Source organism: Quercus lobata, chromosome 4 (assembly GCF_001633185.2).
Source record: "Quercus lobata isolate SW786 chromosome 4, ValleyOak3.0 Primary Assembly, whole genome shotgun sequence".
Classification (NCBI taxonomy): Eukaryota; Viridiplantae; Streptophyta; class Magnoliopsida; order Fagales; family Fagaceae; genus Quercus; species Quercus lobata.
Window position 1 is genome coordinate 32,165,747 of NC_044907.1, and position 18,286 is coordinate 32,184,032.

Below are 18,286 nucleotides of genomic sequence, written 5' to 3' on the forward strand. Positions count from 1 at the left end.
ACTATCCCTTGTCAAATGAGCAATGAAATAGGAAGTCTTACAAATAAACAATGATGCAAACGATATTTTGGCCCAGGAGTTTTTTCCTTAAAATTGAGAGTGAAATGAAGAGAGATAGAAAGGTGGAAAAAGAAAAACACAAAACTACATTATTTTAGAGAGAGCTGACTGAATTAAACGAATTAGAAATTACACAACAAAATTGAAATTTAGGCAAAATTAGAGAGTGCAATTTTTTTTTTTTTTTTGGATAGTATAGAGTGCAATTTTTAATCGATGGCGTTGATGGGTTTTAGGAACTTTTGTGAGTTAATGGACTGATTGTTTTTTTTTTTGGGCTGAATTAATGGGCTGGTTGTTTTATAATGTAGATGGTGTCATTATCATACCCACACATCAATTCATCTATGTAAAAAGAGAGACCCCATCCCCCAACAGGTCTAAAGCCCAAGTTAAGCCCATGCAAAAAAAGGGGAAATCAAAGAATGTACAACAAATTTTAGATAGACTAAAAAGAGAGTTGGGGGCAGAGCAAGACTCTGCAACTGTAAGAGCTAAAGCTGGAGAGGGCAAAGTTGAAGTTGGATCGCAGATGGAGGAGAACGAAGGCGGCGGTGCTGGTGGTGGTGGGACTGGGACTAGGACCTACAGCCACATCTGGTGGGCCCTAGCTAGTGCTGCCCAGTTGGGGTGGGCCATATCTTCCTTCAAAAGAGGCCACGCCGGCGACTCCCACTTCATGCCCTTCAAAGCCTTCTCCGTCGCCTCCCTCTTCGTCGGTGCCACCGCAACCGCCGCCGTTTCCGTCCTCCATGTCTCCGGCATCCACAAGGTCTGCTTCTCTCTCTCTCTCTCTCTCTCTCTCTCTCTGTGGCATTTTAGGGGCTTTTTAGTCTTTTCAATATCTAGTCGAGGCTGTTTTATTGTTCATTTTCGAATGTTTTATAAATGTGAAACAGTGTGGAACAACTTAAGTAAATAATTCATGTGCTATTTATGAGAAAAAAAAAAAAGAATCATAGGAAACTGCAACATAAACCATTTTCATTACGAAGAACTAAGGAGTTTTGGTCGTTGCTTAAACTGTGTGTCTTTTTTTGTAGTTCATCTGACATGATTGGATATGTTATCTGTAGATTTACTTTACTACTTGTGTAAGATGGGTCTTAAACAATCTTCAATGTGTCTCCTTCAAAATTCATATGATAGAAACCCGATTTAGGATGCTTCAGAGTCTTTAGGTAATTCAATGATAGGTTTCGTAAAAGGGCGAAACTTGGGAACAGTTACTTATGTACACCACATTAGGTTCCTCAATTAAATGCAAACACAAGGCTGTACTGCATTTTAATTTAATTGGGAAACGTAATCCACCTAAGTTTTACCCTTCACAAAATCTTTTTATATCTATTTTGAAATAGGTGGGTTAGATTTTGTTTGCCACATCATCAATAATTTAAATTGAACCAAAATGGTGATAGTCAACGTTCGTTTAAATGTTGCTGACGTGACGAAATGGATGGACAGGATTCCAGAAATTTTATGTTGGAGTTCCCTTAAGAACTCTAGAGTATGGATCCGTAGAAACACACCCTGAGAACAAAATTAAATGAACTTGTCTGCTCATTTGTCAACACTGTTTAATTTGAGTATGTTATTCATTGAATAAATTGAAAGAGTAAAAAGAAAAACATTTGATGTGATTTTTGTCTTTTGTTAGTCGCAAAAAGTGTTTATTAATCACAGGTACTTCTAGGGTTCTAGTCCTATTTCAGGCTTTAATTAAAAAGGTTGGCAGTGCGTCCTGGTGGTAACTTGCCCATGTCATGATAAGCATTGAACAAAACAGATATTCTTTCCTCATATTTTCTGTAAATAGAATTTCTTTGTTCAGTGTTTGCCTATTGTTTGATCTATTTAGTTGTTAACCAGTATTTGGTGATGATGGTAACAGAATGAGTCATCTAATTTGTTATTTGAAGTTGAGTTGAGTCCTTTCCCCCAACTTGATTTTTTTCTATTATGAGTGATTTTAGCTGGGGTGTACTGAGAGCATTAATGCTTGAAAAGTTTTCCAACACATGTGAGCTCTATTTTACCTTTATTGGTTCTGAATTTTGAACCTCCTAACTGGAATTATGCCCTCTTGGCCATATATAAAAACTTAGCTATACTTCGTTGTTGTGTCATTACTTGGAAGGGATTGTGTTTCAATTGTATCTTTGCTCCATTGCTTTGAGTTAAATTTTGGGTGTCAAAAGATGTTCTCTTTCTTTTGGCAGATGTTAGAGATAATCTTTTAAACTTTTATTTCTTTTTTCTCTTCTCTTTTTCTTCTTCCAACCTCCTGGCAGTTAGAGTCAAGTACTTCTACCTCTTTTTTTCACCCTAAATTTCTACTTTTTCTATTCTCATCTCCAAACATACTTCAAACCCTCTATGATGTCACCTAAAATCCTAATTATTTATTCTATACTAAGCTGATTTTTTTTGGCAGACAAATTGCTACTATGAGTTCAACAATTTATCAGCTATGATAATTGATCAATAAATCACTGTGCATCGCATCTTTTCCACCTCATTATCACTAATTATATAGGGATTATGAAACTTACTTCACTTGTTGTTTGGCTGTTTGTAATGGATAATAATTTTTCATTTGATAATGTTTGAAGATCTTATTGCTAATCACTAGAAAAGAGTAAAAGGGAGGGGGGACTAACAATAACTCAAATGGAACCTCCTTGTAAGAGCAAGGTGGAGGGTAAACTTCTTGGTGTAAGACCTACCAAGTGAGTATGTAACTTACCAATTAAAAAAATAATAATAATAACTAATATTTTATTATTATTATATCCATGTTTACTCCTGCACGTAGTGGGCTTTGAACCCAGTTACAGTTTGAACTAGAGCACATTGGCATAATAATTAATCTCTCACTATACCTAAAAGTGAAGAACTTTTCTCAAGCGATTGTTTGGTTTATTTATTAATTATTGTTTCCTTCGCCATCCTTTGTGTTTGTGTCAGCTGTCAGCTTGTGTCTATGCATGTCTAAAGTTTCTTCTTTTCATTTATGGGATGGAGAGTGGCATTTATAAAGAAATATAAGTGTTTCTATTCTCATATATGACCTTTTACAGGTAGCGAAGTCAACATAATTATCCTTTTGAATTGTATTTTGAATCCTTTGAAAATGTGCTCAATGTTGCATATATTATATAGGTGGAAGACCTCCTGGAAGTGGGTGCAAATATAAGAACTGGACTTGGAGTTCGTCCAAGGGCACGAGATAAATAAGTTACTTCTCGTATATATAAATTGGAATATTTTTGTTATTTTTTAGGCATTGAGTTTTATTTCTGAGAATGATTTTAGCTTTGTCCGGCCATCTTCTTTGAAGATCATTGTCTATATTTTTTAATGAAAACAAATCCATTTACAGAGAACGGATATCATGCATGCGTAAAAGCACACTCATGGTTACACTTTTCTGTTTCTTTTCAAAGAGAAGCTAGCAGAAGATTTTTCTATGTTTAAGAACCGTCCTTGCTTCTCTCAAACCAGAAGTAATATGTTGTGTGCTCTTTGTCCATGATGAACAAATGGGTGAGAAATTTCCTATATGCTTGAGTTTCCTTTTCTTTTTCTTAGATAATCCTTGATAACAAGCTTGCTACCACTGATTACATTGAGTTAATATCTGGATTTAAATTCTATAAGGATTTAGTGTAAAACCATATGGTGACACCCTCCAATAATTTTTGCGCAGGATAAAAAAATTAGGATTTAGGTGACAGCGAGAGTAGAAGTATGTTTGGAGGTAGGTACATAAAAAGTAGATGTCGATTCAAATGAATCATCTTTTCTACGTGGGTAAATCTTTGCCTACTCGGAAAGAGGATAGCAAGTTACAATCAGCCTTCTACTTTTGTCTGCACAACACATGGGTTGGAAGTTGGGAAGGCCATCAGTGCACGGTGGGACTCTTTGTATAGTTTTGTTGGATATAAAGTAGGGATGGTTTTGGCATGATGCTTGGAATGGTATTGGTCATTTGGTTCCTTTATTTCTTATGCTATTCTAGCTAGTTGCAAATAAAGATGCTATGATGTTTGAAATTTGAATATACGGAGGTGATTTATGGTAGGGTGCATTGGAATCCATTTGAGGCCTGTTCAAAATTGGACTAATTTCTTTGTGGTGGTGTTCTCAGCTTGGATCAGTATGGGTATGGAGGACAAGGTGTTTCAGAAATTAAATAAAAATGGTTGTTTTAGTGCTCATTTGTATTATGAGGCATTATAAAGGAACTAATACGTTTTGGGAATGTACCAGTGCTCAAAAATGTTGGTTAGAATCAGGGGTGTTGAAAAAGCTCTTGTTGGGTCTGTATATGCCTTTCATTGAACTGGTGGGAAAAGCGTTGCAAACACTTCACACGCTGGATCCAAAGACATTTTAGGTGGCTATATGGATGTAATAGAAATGTTCAATGGAGAATAGAGACAAATCAGCGGGCACAAGCTCCGTTCCATTGAAATGGAAGCCACCACCGCCTCATCATTTTAAGATGAACATGGCACTGACATCTTTCATTGCAACCAGCAAAGCGAGCTTTGGGATTGTTATTATAGACAGCAATGGAGCAGTTATGGTGGCTTGCAGAGACCAGCTTCCTCTCTGGGTGATCAACTATGGATGGCAGCCTACTTATCACTAAAAGCCTTGATGGTTATTGAGTTTGCAAATAGCTTCTTGCACTGCTTAACTCAAAGGAACCTTGCCTATTGGAGATTACAGATTTGGTGGAACCTATTCGATCTTTTTGTTGCATTGATCCTTACTCTAGCATAGTTGAATTCAATTGGGGAATCTAAAATAACTAATTTTGTCAGAGATAAAGAGCGCCTATGAGGGTGATTTTATTTATGTGGACTTGTTCTTTTGGAAAGTTACAATAGAAAATTTTATGAAGTGAGTATGTTGATCCATCGTTGCTTCGAGAAAACACAGTGGTAGCATCCAACTGGTGACCCATTTGACAAGACTTCCCCCAAAATCATAGTTAACTATCAATGTAATAAGGCGAATAATAATTAAAAAAACAAACAAACAAACAATATGTTAATTAGAATAGCAAATACGAAAATTTTAGCTAGAATTTTTACTAAGACATCGTTATGAGGTTGATGTTAATGCTCTTGCATAGGTCCTACATATTCTTCTAACTATGGCAATGGTGCACATTCATTCACATTGGAATTTATCATGTGGTGCTGAATTTAAGTGTCAAGGGTATCTATCATGAGGCACTTGGTCCTGCTTTGGTGGATTTTGAGCGGATAAGTATCAAAATGTTTTCTGAGTGGAGGATAATAAGTACTTTAATATCTATTCGCAAGAACAAGGGAGATTCAAAACTGTACAAATTACTGTGAATAGGCACTTGGTCCTGCTTTGGTGGATTTTGAGCGGATAAGTATCAAAATGTTTTCTGAGTGGAGGATAATAAGTACTTTAATATCTATTCACAAGAACAAGGGAGATTCAAAACTGTACAAATTACTGTGAAATTAATCTTCTCGGCCACACTATAAAACTTTGGAAAAAAAGTGATCGAGTATAGGTTAAGACATGAAATAACAATATCGGAAAATCAATTTAGTTTTATGCCAAAACAAACTACCCATGAAGCTATTTTCTTATTTAGATGTTTAATGGAATATACATAGAGGCTTGTAAAAATTTTAGTATGGTTTTCATTTATCTAGAGAAAGCAACAATAGGATCCTTAAAAGGGTTAAGTGGTAGGTTTTGAAAAAGAAAAGAGTTCATCTGAAGTATATTAAGTTGATTAAGGATATAAATGACGAAGTTGTAATTAGTGCGAGAACAACTGGAAGAATCACAAGTGAATTTCCTATCACTATATGTTTGTATCAAGGATCAACATTAAGTCCATATCTCCTTTAATAGTGATGGATGAGCTCACTAAATCCATTTAATAGGAAGCCCCTTGGTGTATGCCTTTTGCTTATGATATAGTTTTATTGAATAAAATTAGAAGTGAAGTTAATGCCACATTAGAATTTTGGCAAAGTGCTCTAGAATTTAAAGGCTTTCGATAAGACTTGATGGTTAAGAGATACTAAAGAGCAACAATATCTTAGATCAATAATTCATAAATATAGAAAGATTGATGATGATTTGAATTATAGGATAAGAACAGGGTGGATGAAATGGAGAAATATCTCAAAAGTTTTATACATTTGTAGAATACCTATTAAGTTGAAGGGAAATTTTTATAAGACCACTATATGACGAGCTTTGCTTTATGGTTTTGAATATTGGACTATTAAGAAGTAACGTATTCATAAAATTTACCTCTCACTTTGTCGTCTGGCCTTAGCTTATTTGACATGATTTGTTTATTATTAGTTTTGACTGCACACTAACAATTCAGTCAATCTTAGCAATGGCAAGATTTTGACTTGTGGCACTCTATCTAAGCATTATTCTCTACCTAGCTCATAAGATGTGAGTGACACCGTAAATTAATCTTTTCTTTGGTAAACAACAATTACAATGGTCCTTCTTATGACCAATCTATAGCAAGTCTTCATCTTACAATGAAATGCCTACACCACACCAAATGGTGGTCTGATGGTAGGAATTCCTCACAACTTATTACATTGCAAGTTTGACGTTGTAGGTTCAATCAGTGGTATGTCTCACCTAGTGTTGGGTGTGGTCCAATGCCCTGCACAACAGGGTTTAAGTGGGCCGAAAATAAGGAAAACACCTATAGATTCCATTTTCAATAGAATAATAAAAATATATTAAAAATGTCATTAGTGAGGGAGATTCCATTGTACATCTTCATGGTTCTTGATAGTTGAGATGTACATAAAAATCTTATTTATTTGAAAATGAAAGGGTTAGTTATTTAATTTAATTGTGACTCTTTTTTTTTTTTGAAATATAGTTTGAACTTATGGTGTACACTCCTAATGATTGTTTGTTATCATGAGATAGTTTTTGGTGTTGGTAGATCACTTATTCTACCAAAATAAACTTTACCAGTTGAGTTAATTAAAACGCACAATTGTTTTATTTTATTTTTTTGATAAGAACTGTAACTCACATTTAATTGTGACTTATGTTCACGAAAACAAGATGCCAATCCTAGCAATTGCATAATATTGACACGTGGCACCTTATCTTATCTCTTTTTATTTTTTTTTGTGGCTAGCTCATAGAATGCACAAATTCATTTTCATGTAAAAGATGAAGCGCTCCTTTCATAAAACTTGATTTATGTTTTGTGAGTGGTGCGTTTCGTTGTTTCCCCTTTGTAGAATTGAGTGAGTATAGTGACACCACAATATAAATCTCAGTCTTCTATCAAAAGACAATGACATAGGACCTTTGTCATTGTCTTTTTTTCTTGTTCTTTTTTTTTTTCTTTTTTTTCTTTTTTTTGCAGCTACTAAATGTCTAAGATAGTGAGAAGTGAGTTGTGAATAAAGTTATAACACACACACACAAAGAGAGAGAGAGAGAGAGAGAGAGAGAGAGAGAGAGAATATTTGTTGGTAGTAGGGCAATAATAGGGAAAAAACAACGGGTGCCCAAAAATAAAGGCAAAGCTAGAAAAGTAGAAAAGTAGTGCATTATAATTTCATAGTAGTGGGGTACGTAATAGTGACAATTTGACAGAGATAGAGAGATGAAGACAAAAATACACAATATAAAAAAAATGTCACACAAATTTAACAAAATTAAATTGCGACTTGCCCACATTGCTAACTCATAATTTTATAACTAATATTTTTAAATTAGATAAATGGAAAATGATTTTTTGACGAACTCTTTGATGTTATACATTGAAAGGGACATAGCTTTCACATTTAGTTTAGATTTAATTATAGATGATTTCGAAGATTTAAAGGATCGTCAAATTCCCTTTTTAATAGATAATGTATTAATAAATAACAGTGTTTTGTGTCTTTTGTCTTTGTTTGTAGATGATTACATCTTAATATATTAAGAAACATTGATTTGTGTATTTGTCTTGGTTGATAGTTTTGTTAATACTATATGGATGCTTATTTAAGTAGTTTTTTTTTTTTTTCACTTATCGCCGGTCCCCTAGCTTGAAATTCGGGATCTGTCCCTACTTGAAAACACAAAGGAAGAACTTTATTATAAAATCTATCCTATGAAAAGAAAAGATAAATAGTTGGAATTTTTATTGATACAAAAATTTCAGTTTTCATTTGTAAGCTTAGGACCAACTTATAGGTTATACAAACTTGCTTCATAAGTGAAAATATTCTTAAGAATATATATCCTGAATATACTAAACTTATTTTGAGTTAAAAGAAATTTCAGTTTTCTTTTGTAGGCTTAGGACCAACTTATAGGTTATACAAACTGGCTTCATAAGTGAAAATATTCTTATATATCTTAAATATACTAACCTTATTTTGACTTAAAAGAAAAGCTAAATACAATTTAAAATGAGTAAACCAAACCCAAAATATCCATAAAGTGTATATAAATATCAAATATTAATAAATAATAAAAAATTTGTATATATTTCTCAAACATTGGTTATTCAATGAATAGGGAACCACACCATAGTCACACCCCATTAATAAGATAGCCATGATTGAATTCTGTAACCAAACTTAGTCCAGCGAAGTATAAAAGTTCAAAATTGTTCATTTCATTCTATATTGAACATAATTCAAGTTTATGCTTATCACCAAACTTTAATGTGTATTCTCAAATTGAAATAGAGTGCCAACCACAATTGATAATGGATTATAAAATTATTTTTCAAGATTGTAAATATCTTACATGTTTTTATTCTTTGTCAAATTAGTTATCTAATATGGCATTTGTAATTTTGTTTTATGTCTTGGGATGTTGATATTGTGTAGAAATGAAACTTGTGTATTTGTTTTACTTATCCTTTGTGCTATTTTGTTTTGGTTAGTAATGTTGGGATTTGCATAATTTTAAAATTATTGAATAAGTATTAATTTGTTTAGCTAAGCTCATTCTTGATATGAATGGTGAATTAAAAGTAATGTATTTTTACATCAAGTAATTTGTTGCGTGACTTTCCAAATGGCAAACACATATTGTTTTCTTAAATAAAAAGAATTTTATGTGAAAAATACAGGTCAACCTGACCCGACCTAACTTATAACTCGATTGACCCGACTCATTTCTAACTCGCTTAAAATGACCTTTTTTACCCACAACTCGATTGACCTGACCTAACCCCAACCCGACCTGCCCATTTGTCACATCTATTAGTTGTGAAGGGAGGCCCAACCCGACCAGGCCCATTGAATCCAAAATCAAGCTAAGAGTCAATGCGCCTAAGTGCATTTGCCAAGGAGAATATCACCTAATTTGGTGTTAGTTTAGGAATAGCTTATTTAGTTAAAATTGAAAACTTTTTGCTAAAAGTACTATAGATAAAGGTAAAAGTTAACTGAAATAATACAGTGGGATCCATGAATAATACCAAAAATTGTAATGAGACTCATGAATAATAGCAAAAATAAGTTAAATAGTAAAATAAGCTAGCAAAAATAATCAATGCTAAAAGCACACTTGATTTGCTGTGGTGAATATGTCCAAGGTATTCGGGCGAAGAGCTAGTGCATCTAGGTAAGCATGTATCTAAAACATGTCACCCAATACATAACACTAATCACAAGGGAATAACCTTAGTAACTACTTTAGAAGGAGGAAACATGGGTCCATATATTGATTATCAGATAATGTTTTAACGTGTCAGAAGGAAGAAACATGGGTCCATTTATCGGATTATCAGATAACGTGCCTAAACAGTAGACCATTGACATATCTCCAGTATGATTCTAAAAAGGTAATTGAACTCACGACAAAGCAGGGCCCACCCCTATCATTAGGATAAAATAAAAACAACCCCATTGTTTGAGTGGTTCAGAAAAATTATTGAGAGAGATATATACACAAAGAGAAAGAAATAGTGTATTAGAGACAATTTTGGGATCCTCCATTGTTGCATGTGTGTATTTGGAGAAGAATGTTGTTGGGTTTATGCATGTTGAACCATTGTTCTCAACTAATCCTCCACCCCTAATCGTCATTATTAGTCACGCAATCACAGTCCCCACGAACATGCTTGGAAGATGAGACAATACGAAAAAGTAGTAAAAACTATGTTTTTTATAATATTTTTAAGAACTCAACCAAACTAATAAAAATATTTTTCGGAGCATTTTCAAAACCGCACAAAATATTTTCTTTAAAAAAAAAATTTTAACATGTTTTCCATCCAACTAAACACAGTTTTATATTCACAAAAGCAAAGTCAATCCTTGCAATTGCAAAATATTGATGCGTGGCCCCTTATCTTATCTCTTTTAAGACATGAATCACTCCTTTCATAGAATGTAAGTCACGTTTTGTGAAAGGAGCATTTCCCCTTCGATCAAATGACAATGACAAAGGTCCTTTAATTCATGACCAAAACTGGAAGTCTTCGTTTCACATTGTTGCAGTTGTAGTCAGTAGGACCAAGTATTTTTTTTCTTCATATGTATTTGAAAATGTGATCTACCATTTTTCTATTATTGTTCAGGCTAGAATGAAATGTGTGAAATCGGTTGGCAGGAAAATTCCTTCAACCAAATAAAGTTTTTTTTTTTTTTTTTAACAGATAAGATAGAATTTCAACTTATAATACTCGTTCCATGATGATTGGTCTCCATCATTAGGTCAAGAAGGCGGGATTCGAAACATAGATCTCTTATTTGATGACAAAAGGTTTTATCAGTTAAACTAAATAGAGTCCACCCCTCTATGTGGTGGTTGAAAAGACAATCTGTGTGTTATTTTAGTCATATAACATTTTTTTAATATTCATGTGACTTGTTTAAATAATACATGTAAAAGAATTTTAATATTTTTTTAGTATTCATATGACTTGTTTAATACTTATGTGAAGGAAAGATTTAATCTAGAGTCATGAAGGATTCTCTCGAATACACAAAAGAAGAATTTAACTATAAAATCTATCATATGAAAAGAAAAAAAAAAGTTGAAAATTTTATTGATATGAAAATTTCAATTTTTGTTTTTAAGATTATGACCAACTTATATGTTATATAAACTTAATTCATAAGTAAAAATATTCCTAAGAATATATATCTTAAATATACTACAATATAGGAACCTTATTTTAACTTAAATAAAAACTAAAAAACAATTAAAAATGGGTAAACAAAACCTAGAAATCCATAAAATTTTTAGTAAAAATATGTTTCCTATAACATTTTTAGGAACTCAATCAATCAAATGAATATATTTTTCGGAGCTTTTTCAGAAATACACAAAATATTTTCTTTAAAAAAATATTTTTACATGCTTTCCGTCCAACCAAATAGAGTTTTACATTCACAAAAACAAAGAAGTCAATCTTTGCAATTGTAAAATATTGACATGTGGCCCCTTATCTTATCTCTTTCAAGAGATGAAGCCTCCTTTCATAGAAAGTATAAAAAGTCACATTTTGTGAAAGGAGCATTTCCCCTTCGTTCCAACAAAAATGACAAAAGGTCCCTTAATTGATGAAACAAACTGACATGCTAGCATTTAATGAAACAAATTGACACAAAGAGGTGTGAGCAAATTTCATTAATTTGTGAGGGAGACTACATGGTACATAACTACATGTATAAAAGTTTTACATATGTATTTGAAAATGTGAGCTACCATTTTATATTTATTTTAGCCATTTTACTATTTTGGTTCAGCCCAAAAAGAAATGTGTGAAATCAGTTAGTAGGAAAATTCCTCCAACCAGATAGAGGTTTTTTTTTTTTTTTTTTTTAATCATAAATTAACAGATAAGATGACATTTCAACCTATAATGCATGTTTTTTATCATCAGGTCAAGAAAGCGAGGTTTGAACCCTATATCTTGTATTTGATGAAAAGAGGTTTTACTAATTGAACTAAATGAAGCCTACCCCTCTATCTACGTGGTTGAAAAGAGAATTTGCGTGCAGTTTTAGTCATATAACATTTTTTTAATATTCATGTGATTTGTTTAAATAATATACATAGAAGAATTTTAATATTTTTTTTAATATTCATGTGAAGGAAAAACTTGACCTAGAGTCATGAAGGATTCTCTTGAATACTCAAAAGAAGAATTTTACTATAAAATCTATCATATGAAAGGAAAAAAAAAAGTTGAAAAATTAATTGATACAAAAATTTCAGTTTTCATTTTTAAGCTTATGACCAACTTATATGTTATATAAACTTAATGGGTAAACTATGTATTTTGTCCCTATCATTTACACCATATTTGAATTTGGTCCTTAACCTTTCAATTGTGTCAATTTGGTCCCTAAACTTTCAATGTCATGTCAATTTAGCCCCTTCCATTATCTCTTGGACATAAATTATTGACATGGCAACTAGCCAAAATAAAAAACTAGTTTATTGCCACATTGACGTCGTGAAAGTTTGAAAAAAGTACACACTCTTGGGAAAATTTAGATCTTAGTTGATAGAATTAACAAGTTTTAAACCCAACTTGTTAATTAGATTTATTATAAATAAAACTTGTTAAACCAAACAAACATCAATATCAAGTCAAAATCATGCAGCAGAAAAAATAATAATAATAAGACAAGATATGATAACCCAAGAAAACCAATGAAACAAACTAGTTTTACAACAAAAAACCTAGGGAGAAATCTTCCCAAAAAGCAATTCACTATAGTAAGGAGAAATTTCAGATCTAGTACAAAACTTTTATTCCTAGATTCTACAATCCCCATAGATGAACTTACAGTAGAAACTTCTACCATTCCAGAACCTTTAAACTCTTCAATATATGAACGCCACCTTTTTTGCACATATCCCAGTACTTGACTAACCAATGATGCATAGCTCCTAATACGTGACTATCACACCAACTTGAAGAAGATGTTGGTTGCAAAGTTCTTCACTTTATCAACAATGAAGATCAAGAAGCACTTAGTTACAAAACCCTAAGGTGCAAAGATGCAATAGCTTCTTTCAGAGAGGATAAGGCAGCAATCACCTTTTGCATATGTTCTCCATGTATTCTCTTATGTGACGGCTTTTAAAATAAGCCTTATATATGTCTAGGGTTGTGAAAAAAGAAACCCTATACAAATATATAAGCATGGGCCGAAAATCAGGTATGAAAATTTGAATTTCGTAATTCTCGATAGATACCTCGATAGATAGCTATCTATCGAGACATGTTGCGAGTTATTGAAAGGTGTTGAGAAGTTATTGAGCCTATATGTTGCGAGCTATCAAGAGCTATTGAGGAGCTATCAAGGGGACATAAAGTTGCTCGATTGATCAACCAAGCTATTAAGAGGTATCGAGATTGTGATAAAAAAAAGCAGAAGAGCTCGATAGATAGCCTAGCTGCCTATAGGTGTTGAGCAACTATCAAGCTTTAAAAAATTAGCACTTCTTCTCTTGTTTCTTGGACAGATTTGCATGGTTTCAATACTAGACTTGAACTTTTGTTCCTTGAAGTATTAAATGCATCCTAGATCTACTCAATTATAAGTAAAGTGTGTTTTGTCAAAGGATTAGCCAATTACATAAAACAGTGACATATGTTTCTAACAAGTGAAACACATATGTCCTAATAATCTCCCCCTTTAGCAATCCATGACAAAACCACAACTAAAAAATGAGATATAAAAGAAGTCATAAATCACTCAACTCATATTCACTCATTGAATACAATAAAATCTATCCTAACACAAACTCTTGAAAAACTTTGCAAAAAGAGAGTCAATGGCAAGAAAGACTTTGACAATCTGTATTTTCGAAACACTTTAAACAAAACTCATCAAGGCATTTTAGTGTGATAGAAATAAAAGATTGCATACAAATAAAGAAACATCTGTATAAAGAGAGAAAAGAAACAACACATGTAGAGGTAGGTGAAGAAGACATACATCATATATATATATATATATATATATATATATATAGTATAAAGATAAGCACAATGTATTGAAACATGGTCACAAGACCGTTGTACAAGAAGAAGGAAGTAAGCACTCCCCCTAACAAGATGAAACACATCTCCCCTTTACAAGGGTATGTATTTCTCCCCCTAACACGTAGAATCTTAAAAAGAAACCACATATTCTCCACAATTTCTCCCTCTTTTTGTCATGATTGACAAAGGGTATGAGAAACTATACAGCCTCACCTGAGAAACATAAAGATGATCAAGGGGAAAAAAGGAATCCATAAAAATGCATGAATGTAATGAAACAAGTCAATCAAAGGAATTTGATCAATATCCTTTACTTCTTCAATGACAATGATCTTGGCATGGAATCTTTCAGGTAAGGACCTAAGGATTTTCCTAAAAATTTGAATTTTGCTATAGATTCTCCAAGGTTGAATGCAAAATTCACAATATCCTTGAGTTTAGCATAGAACTCATCAAAGGTCTCATCCTCCTCCATCCTTTTTTATTCAAAACTACTAGTAAGTCTTTGAAGCTTCACAGTCTTTATTGCCTTGGTACCTTCATAGGTGGTCTCAAGAATGGTCTGTGCTTCCTTAGCAACTTCTGTGGATGATATTTTCTTGAATTCCTCATTGGTCACCCCACAAAACAAAGCATTCAATGCCCTACTATTGAAATTTGCCGCTATGATTGTTGCTTCATCCCAATCCATCAGCGCTTCCTTTAGCTTAATCCAGCCAACTTCAACAACTTGCCATACTTGTTCACCTAGAGTCTGCAAAAAAACTATCATACGAACTTTCCAGTACGCATAATTAGTTCCATCAAATAAAGGAGGAATCAAAAAAGATTGTCCACGATCCATGACAACAGGGGTCAAGGATCACACTCAAAAAATTAATTCAATCAGAGTGCACCTGCTTTGATACCACTTGTTGGGAAAATTTAGACCCCGGTTGATAGACTTAACAAGTTTCAAACTCAAGTTGTTAATTATATTTATTATGAATAAAACTTGTTAAACCAAACAAACATCAATATCAAGTTAAAATCATATAGCCAAAAAAAAAAAAAAAAACAGATGTGATGACTTAGGAAAACCAATAAAACAAACTAGTTTCATAGTAAAAAACCTGGGAGGAAACTTTCCCAAAAAGCAATTCACTATAGTAAAGAGAAGTTTTAGGTCTAGTGTAAAACTTTTGTCCCTAGACTCTACAATCCCTGTAGATAAACTTATAGCAAAAACCTTCTACCACTTTAGAACCTCTAAACTCTTCAATATATGAATGACACTCTTTTTGCACGGATCTCAGTATGTGACTAACTAATAATGCACGACTCCCAGTACGTGGCTATCACACCAACTTGAAGAAGATGTTGGCTGCAAAGTTCTTCACTTCATCAACAATAAAGATCAAGAAGCACTTGGTTACAAAACCCTAAGGCACAAAGACGCAATAGCTTCTTTCAGAGAGAATAAGACACCGGTCACCTTTTGTATATTCTCCATGTATTCTCCTATGTGACAGCTTTTAAAATAAGCCTTATATATGTTTAGGGTTGTGAGAAAAGAAACCCTACACAAATATATAAGCATGGACCGAAAATCAAATCTGGAAATCTGAATTTCGTAATTCTTGATATATACCTTGATAGATAGCTATCTGTTGAGACCTGTTGTGAGCTATTAAGAGGTGTCAAGAAGCTATCGAGCCTATCTATTGTGTGCTATTGAGAGCTATCGAGGGGACAAAAAGTTGCTCGATCGACCGACCTAGCAATCGAGAGGTATCGAGATTGTGATAAGAAGAAGCTGAAGAGCTCGATAGATAGCCTAGTTGCCGAGAGGTGTCAAGCAGCTATTGAGCTTTAAAAAATCAGCACTTCTTCACTTGTTTTTTGGTCAGATTTGCATGGCTTCAATACTGGACTTGAACTCTTATTCCTTGAAGTATTAAATACATTCTAGATCTACTCAATTACAAGTAAAGTGCATTTTGTCAAAAGATTAGCCAATTATATAAAATAGTTACATATGTTCCTAACAAGTGAAACACATATTTCCTAACACACACGATGCTCTCTTTGATGGACAGAAAATAAAGTCTCAGTTCCTGGGTAGTAAACCTCAAATTCATGAGGGGTTCCCTGAATCCACAAGGTGATAAATTAGGAATTAATCCACCAAGGCCCACCCCTATCATTGCATACTCATTACTGCATTAGGATAAAATAAAAATGACCCCATTGTTTGAGTGGTTCAAAAAAATTATTGGGAGAGATATATACACAAAGAGAAAGAAATAGTGTAATGGAGACAATTTTGGGATCCTCCATTGTTGCATGTGTTATTAGGAGAAGAACGTTGTTGGGTTTATGCATGTTGAACCATTGTTCTCAAGCAATCCACCACCCCCAATCATCATTATTAGCCACACAATCACCATCCCCCACTAACTTGCTTGGAAGATGAGACAATGCGAAAAAGTAGTAAAAAATATGGTTTCTTTAACATTTTTAAGAACTCAACCAAACAAATAAAAATATTTTTTGGAGCATTTTCAAAACCACACAAAATATTTTGTTCCAAAAAAAAATATTTGAACATGTTTTCCATCCAAACAAACACAGTTTTATGTTCACAAAAACAAAGAAGTCAATCCTTGCAATTGCAAAATATTGATGCGTGGCCCCTTATCCTATCTCTTTTAAGAAATGAATCACTCCTTTCATAGAACGTAAGTCATGTTTTGTGAAAGAAGCGTTTCCCCTTCGATCAAATGACAATGACGAAGGTCCCTTAATTCATGACCAAAACTGGAAGTCTTCGTTTCACATTGTGGTAGTTGTAGTCAGTAGGACCAAGTCTTTGTTTCTTCATATGCATTTGAAAATGTGATCTACCATTTTTCTATTATTGTTCAGGCTAGAATGAATGTGTGAAATCGGTTGGCAGGAAAATTACTTCAACCAGATAGAGTTTTTTTTTTTTTTTTAAATTTTTTAACAGATAAGATAGAATTTCAAATTATAATGCATGTTCCATGATGATTGTTCTCTATCATCAGGTCAAGAAGGTGGGATTCGAAACATCAATCTCTTATTTGATGACAAAAGGTTTTACCAGTTAAACTAAACAGAGCCCACCCCTCTATGTGCTGGTTGAAAAGACAATCTGCATGTTCTTTTAGTCATACAACATTTTTTTAATATTCATGTGACTTGTTTAAATAATACATGTTGAAGAATTTTAATATTTTTTTTAATATTCGTATAACTTGTTTAATATTCATGTGAAGGAAAAATTTAATCTAGAGTCATGAAGGATTCTCTCGAATACACAAAAGAAGAATTTAAATATAAAATATATCATATGAAAAGAAAAAAAAAAGTTAAAAATTTTATTGATATGAAAATATCAATTTTTGTTTTTAAGATTATGACGAACTTATATGTTATATAAACTTAATTCATAAGTAAAAATATTCCTAAGGATATATACCTTAAATATACTACAATATAAGAACCTTATTTTAACTTAAATAAAAACTAAAAACAATTAAAAAAGGGTAAACAAAACCTAGAAACCCATAGAATTTTTAGTAAAAATATGTTTTCTATAACATTTTTAGGAACTTAATCAATCAAAATGAAAATATTTTTCAGAACATTTTCAGAAACACACAAAATATTTTCTTTAAAAAAAAAATATTTCTACATGCTTTCCATTCGACCAAACACAGTTTTATGTTCACAAAAACAAAGAAGATAGTCCTTGCAATTGTAAAATATTGACGCCCAGCCCCTTATCTTATCTCTTTCATGAGATGAAGCCTCCTTTCATTGAAAGTAAAAAGTCACATTTTGTTAAAGGAGCGTTCCCCTTCGTTCCAACAAAAATTACAAAAGGTCCCTTAATTGATGAAACAAATTGACATGCTAGCATTTAATGAAACAAATTGAGACAGATAGATGGGAGCAAATTTCATTAATTTGTGAGGGAGACTACATGGTACATAACTTCATGTATAAAAGTTTTACATATGTATTTCAAAATGTGAGCTACAATTTTACTATTTTTGTTCAGCCCAAAAAGAAATGTGTGAAATCAGTTAGCAAGAAAATTCCTCCAACTAGATAGAGTTTTTTTTTTATTTTTTTATTTTTTATTTTTAATATATATATATATATATATATACATAAGTTAACAAATAAGATAACATT

General features: G+C 32.7%; 1 protein-coding gene across 2 annotated transcripts; it reads left to right on the top strand.

The window, feature by feature from the left end:
- Positions 1-426: 426 nt before the first annotated feature.
- On the top strand, positions 427-4,977 carry LOC115983202. Of its 2 annotated transcripts, XR_004089907.1 has the most exons (3): positions 427-832; positions 3,226-3,609; positions 3,773-4,977. XR_004089907.1 is itself a non-coding variant. In XM_031105848.1 (2 exons), the coding sequence occupies exons 1-2, from the start codon at positions 461-463 to the stop codon at positions 3,298-3,300; spliced, it is 447 nt and encodes a 148-aa protein (XP_030961708.1). In that variant the 5' UTR covers positions 427-460; the 3' UTR covers positions 3,301-4,977. The 2 variants fall into 2 exon arrangements, 1 of the variants encoding a protein (XP_030961708.1); XM_031105848.1 differs by having other exon boundaries at positions 3,226-4,977.
- The last annotated feature ends 13,309 nt before the right edge of the window (positions 4,978-18,286 follow it).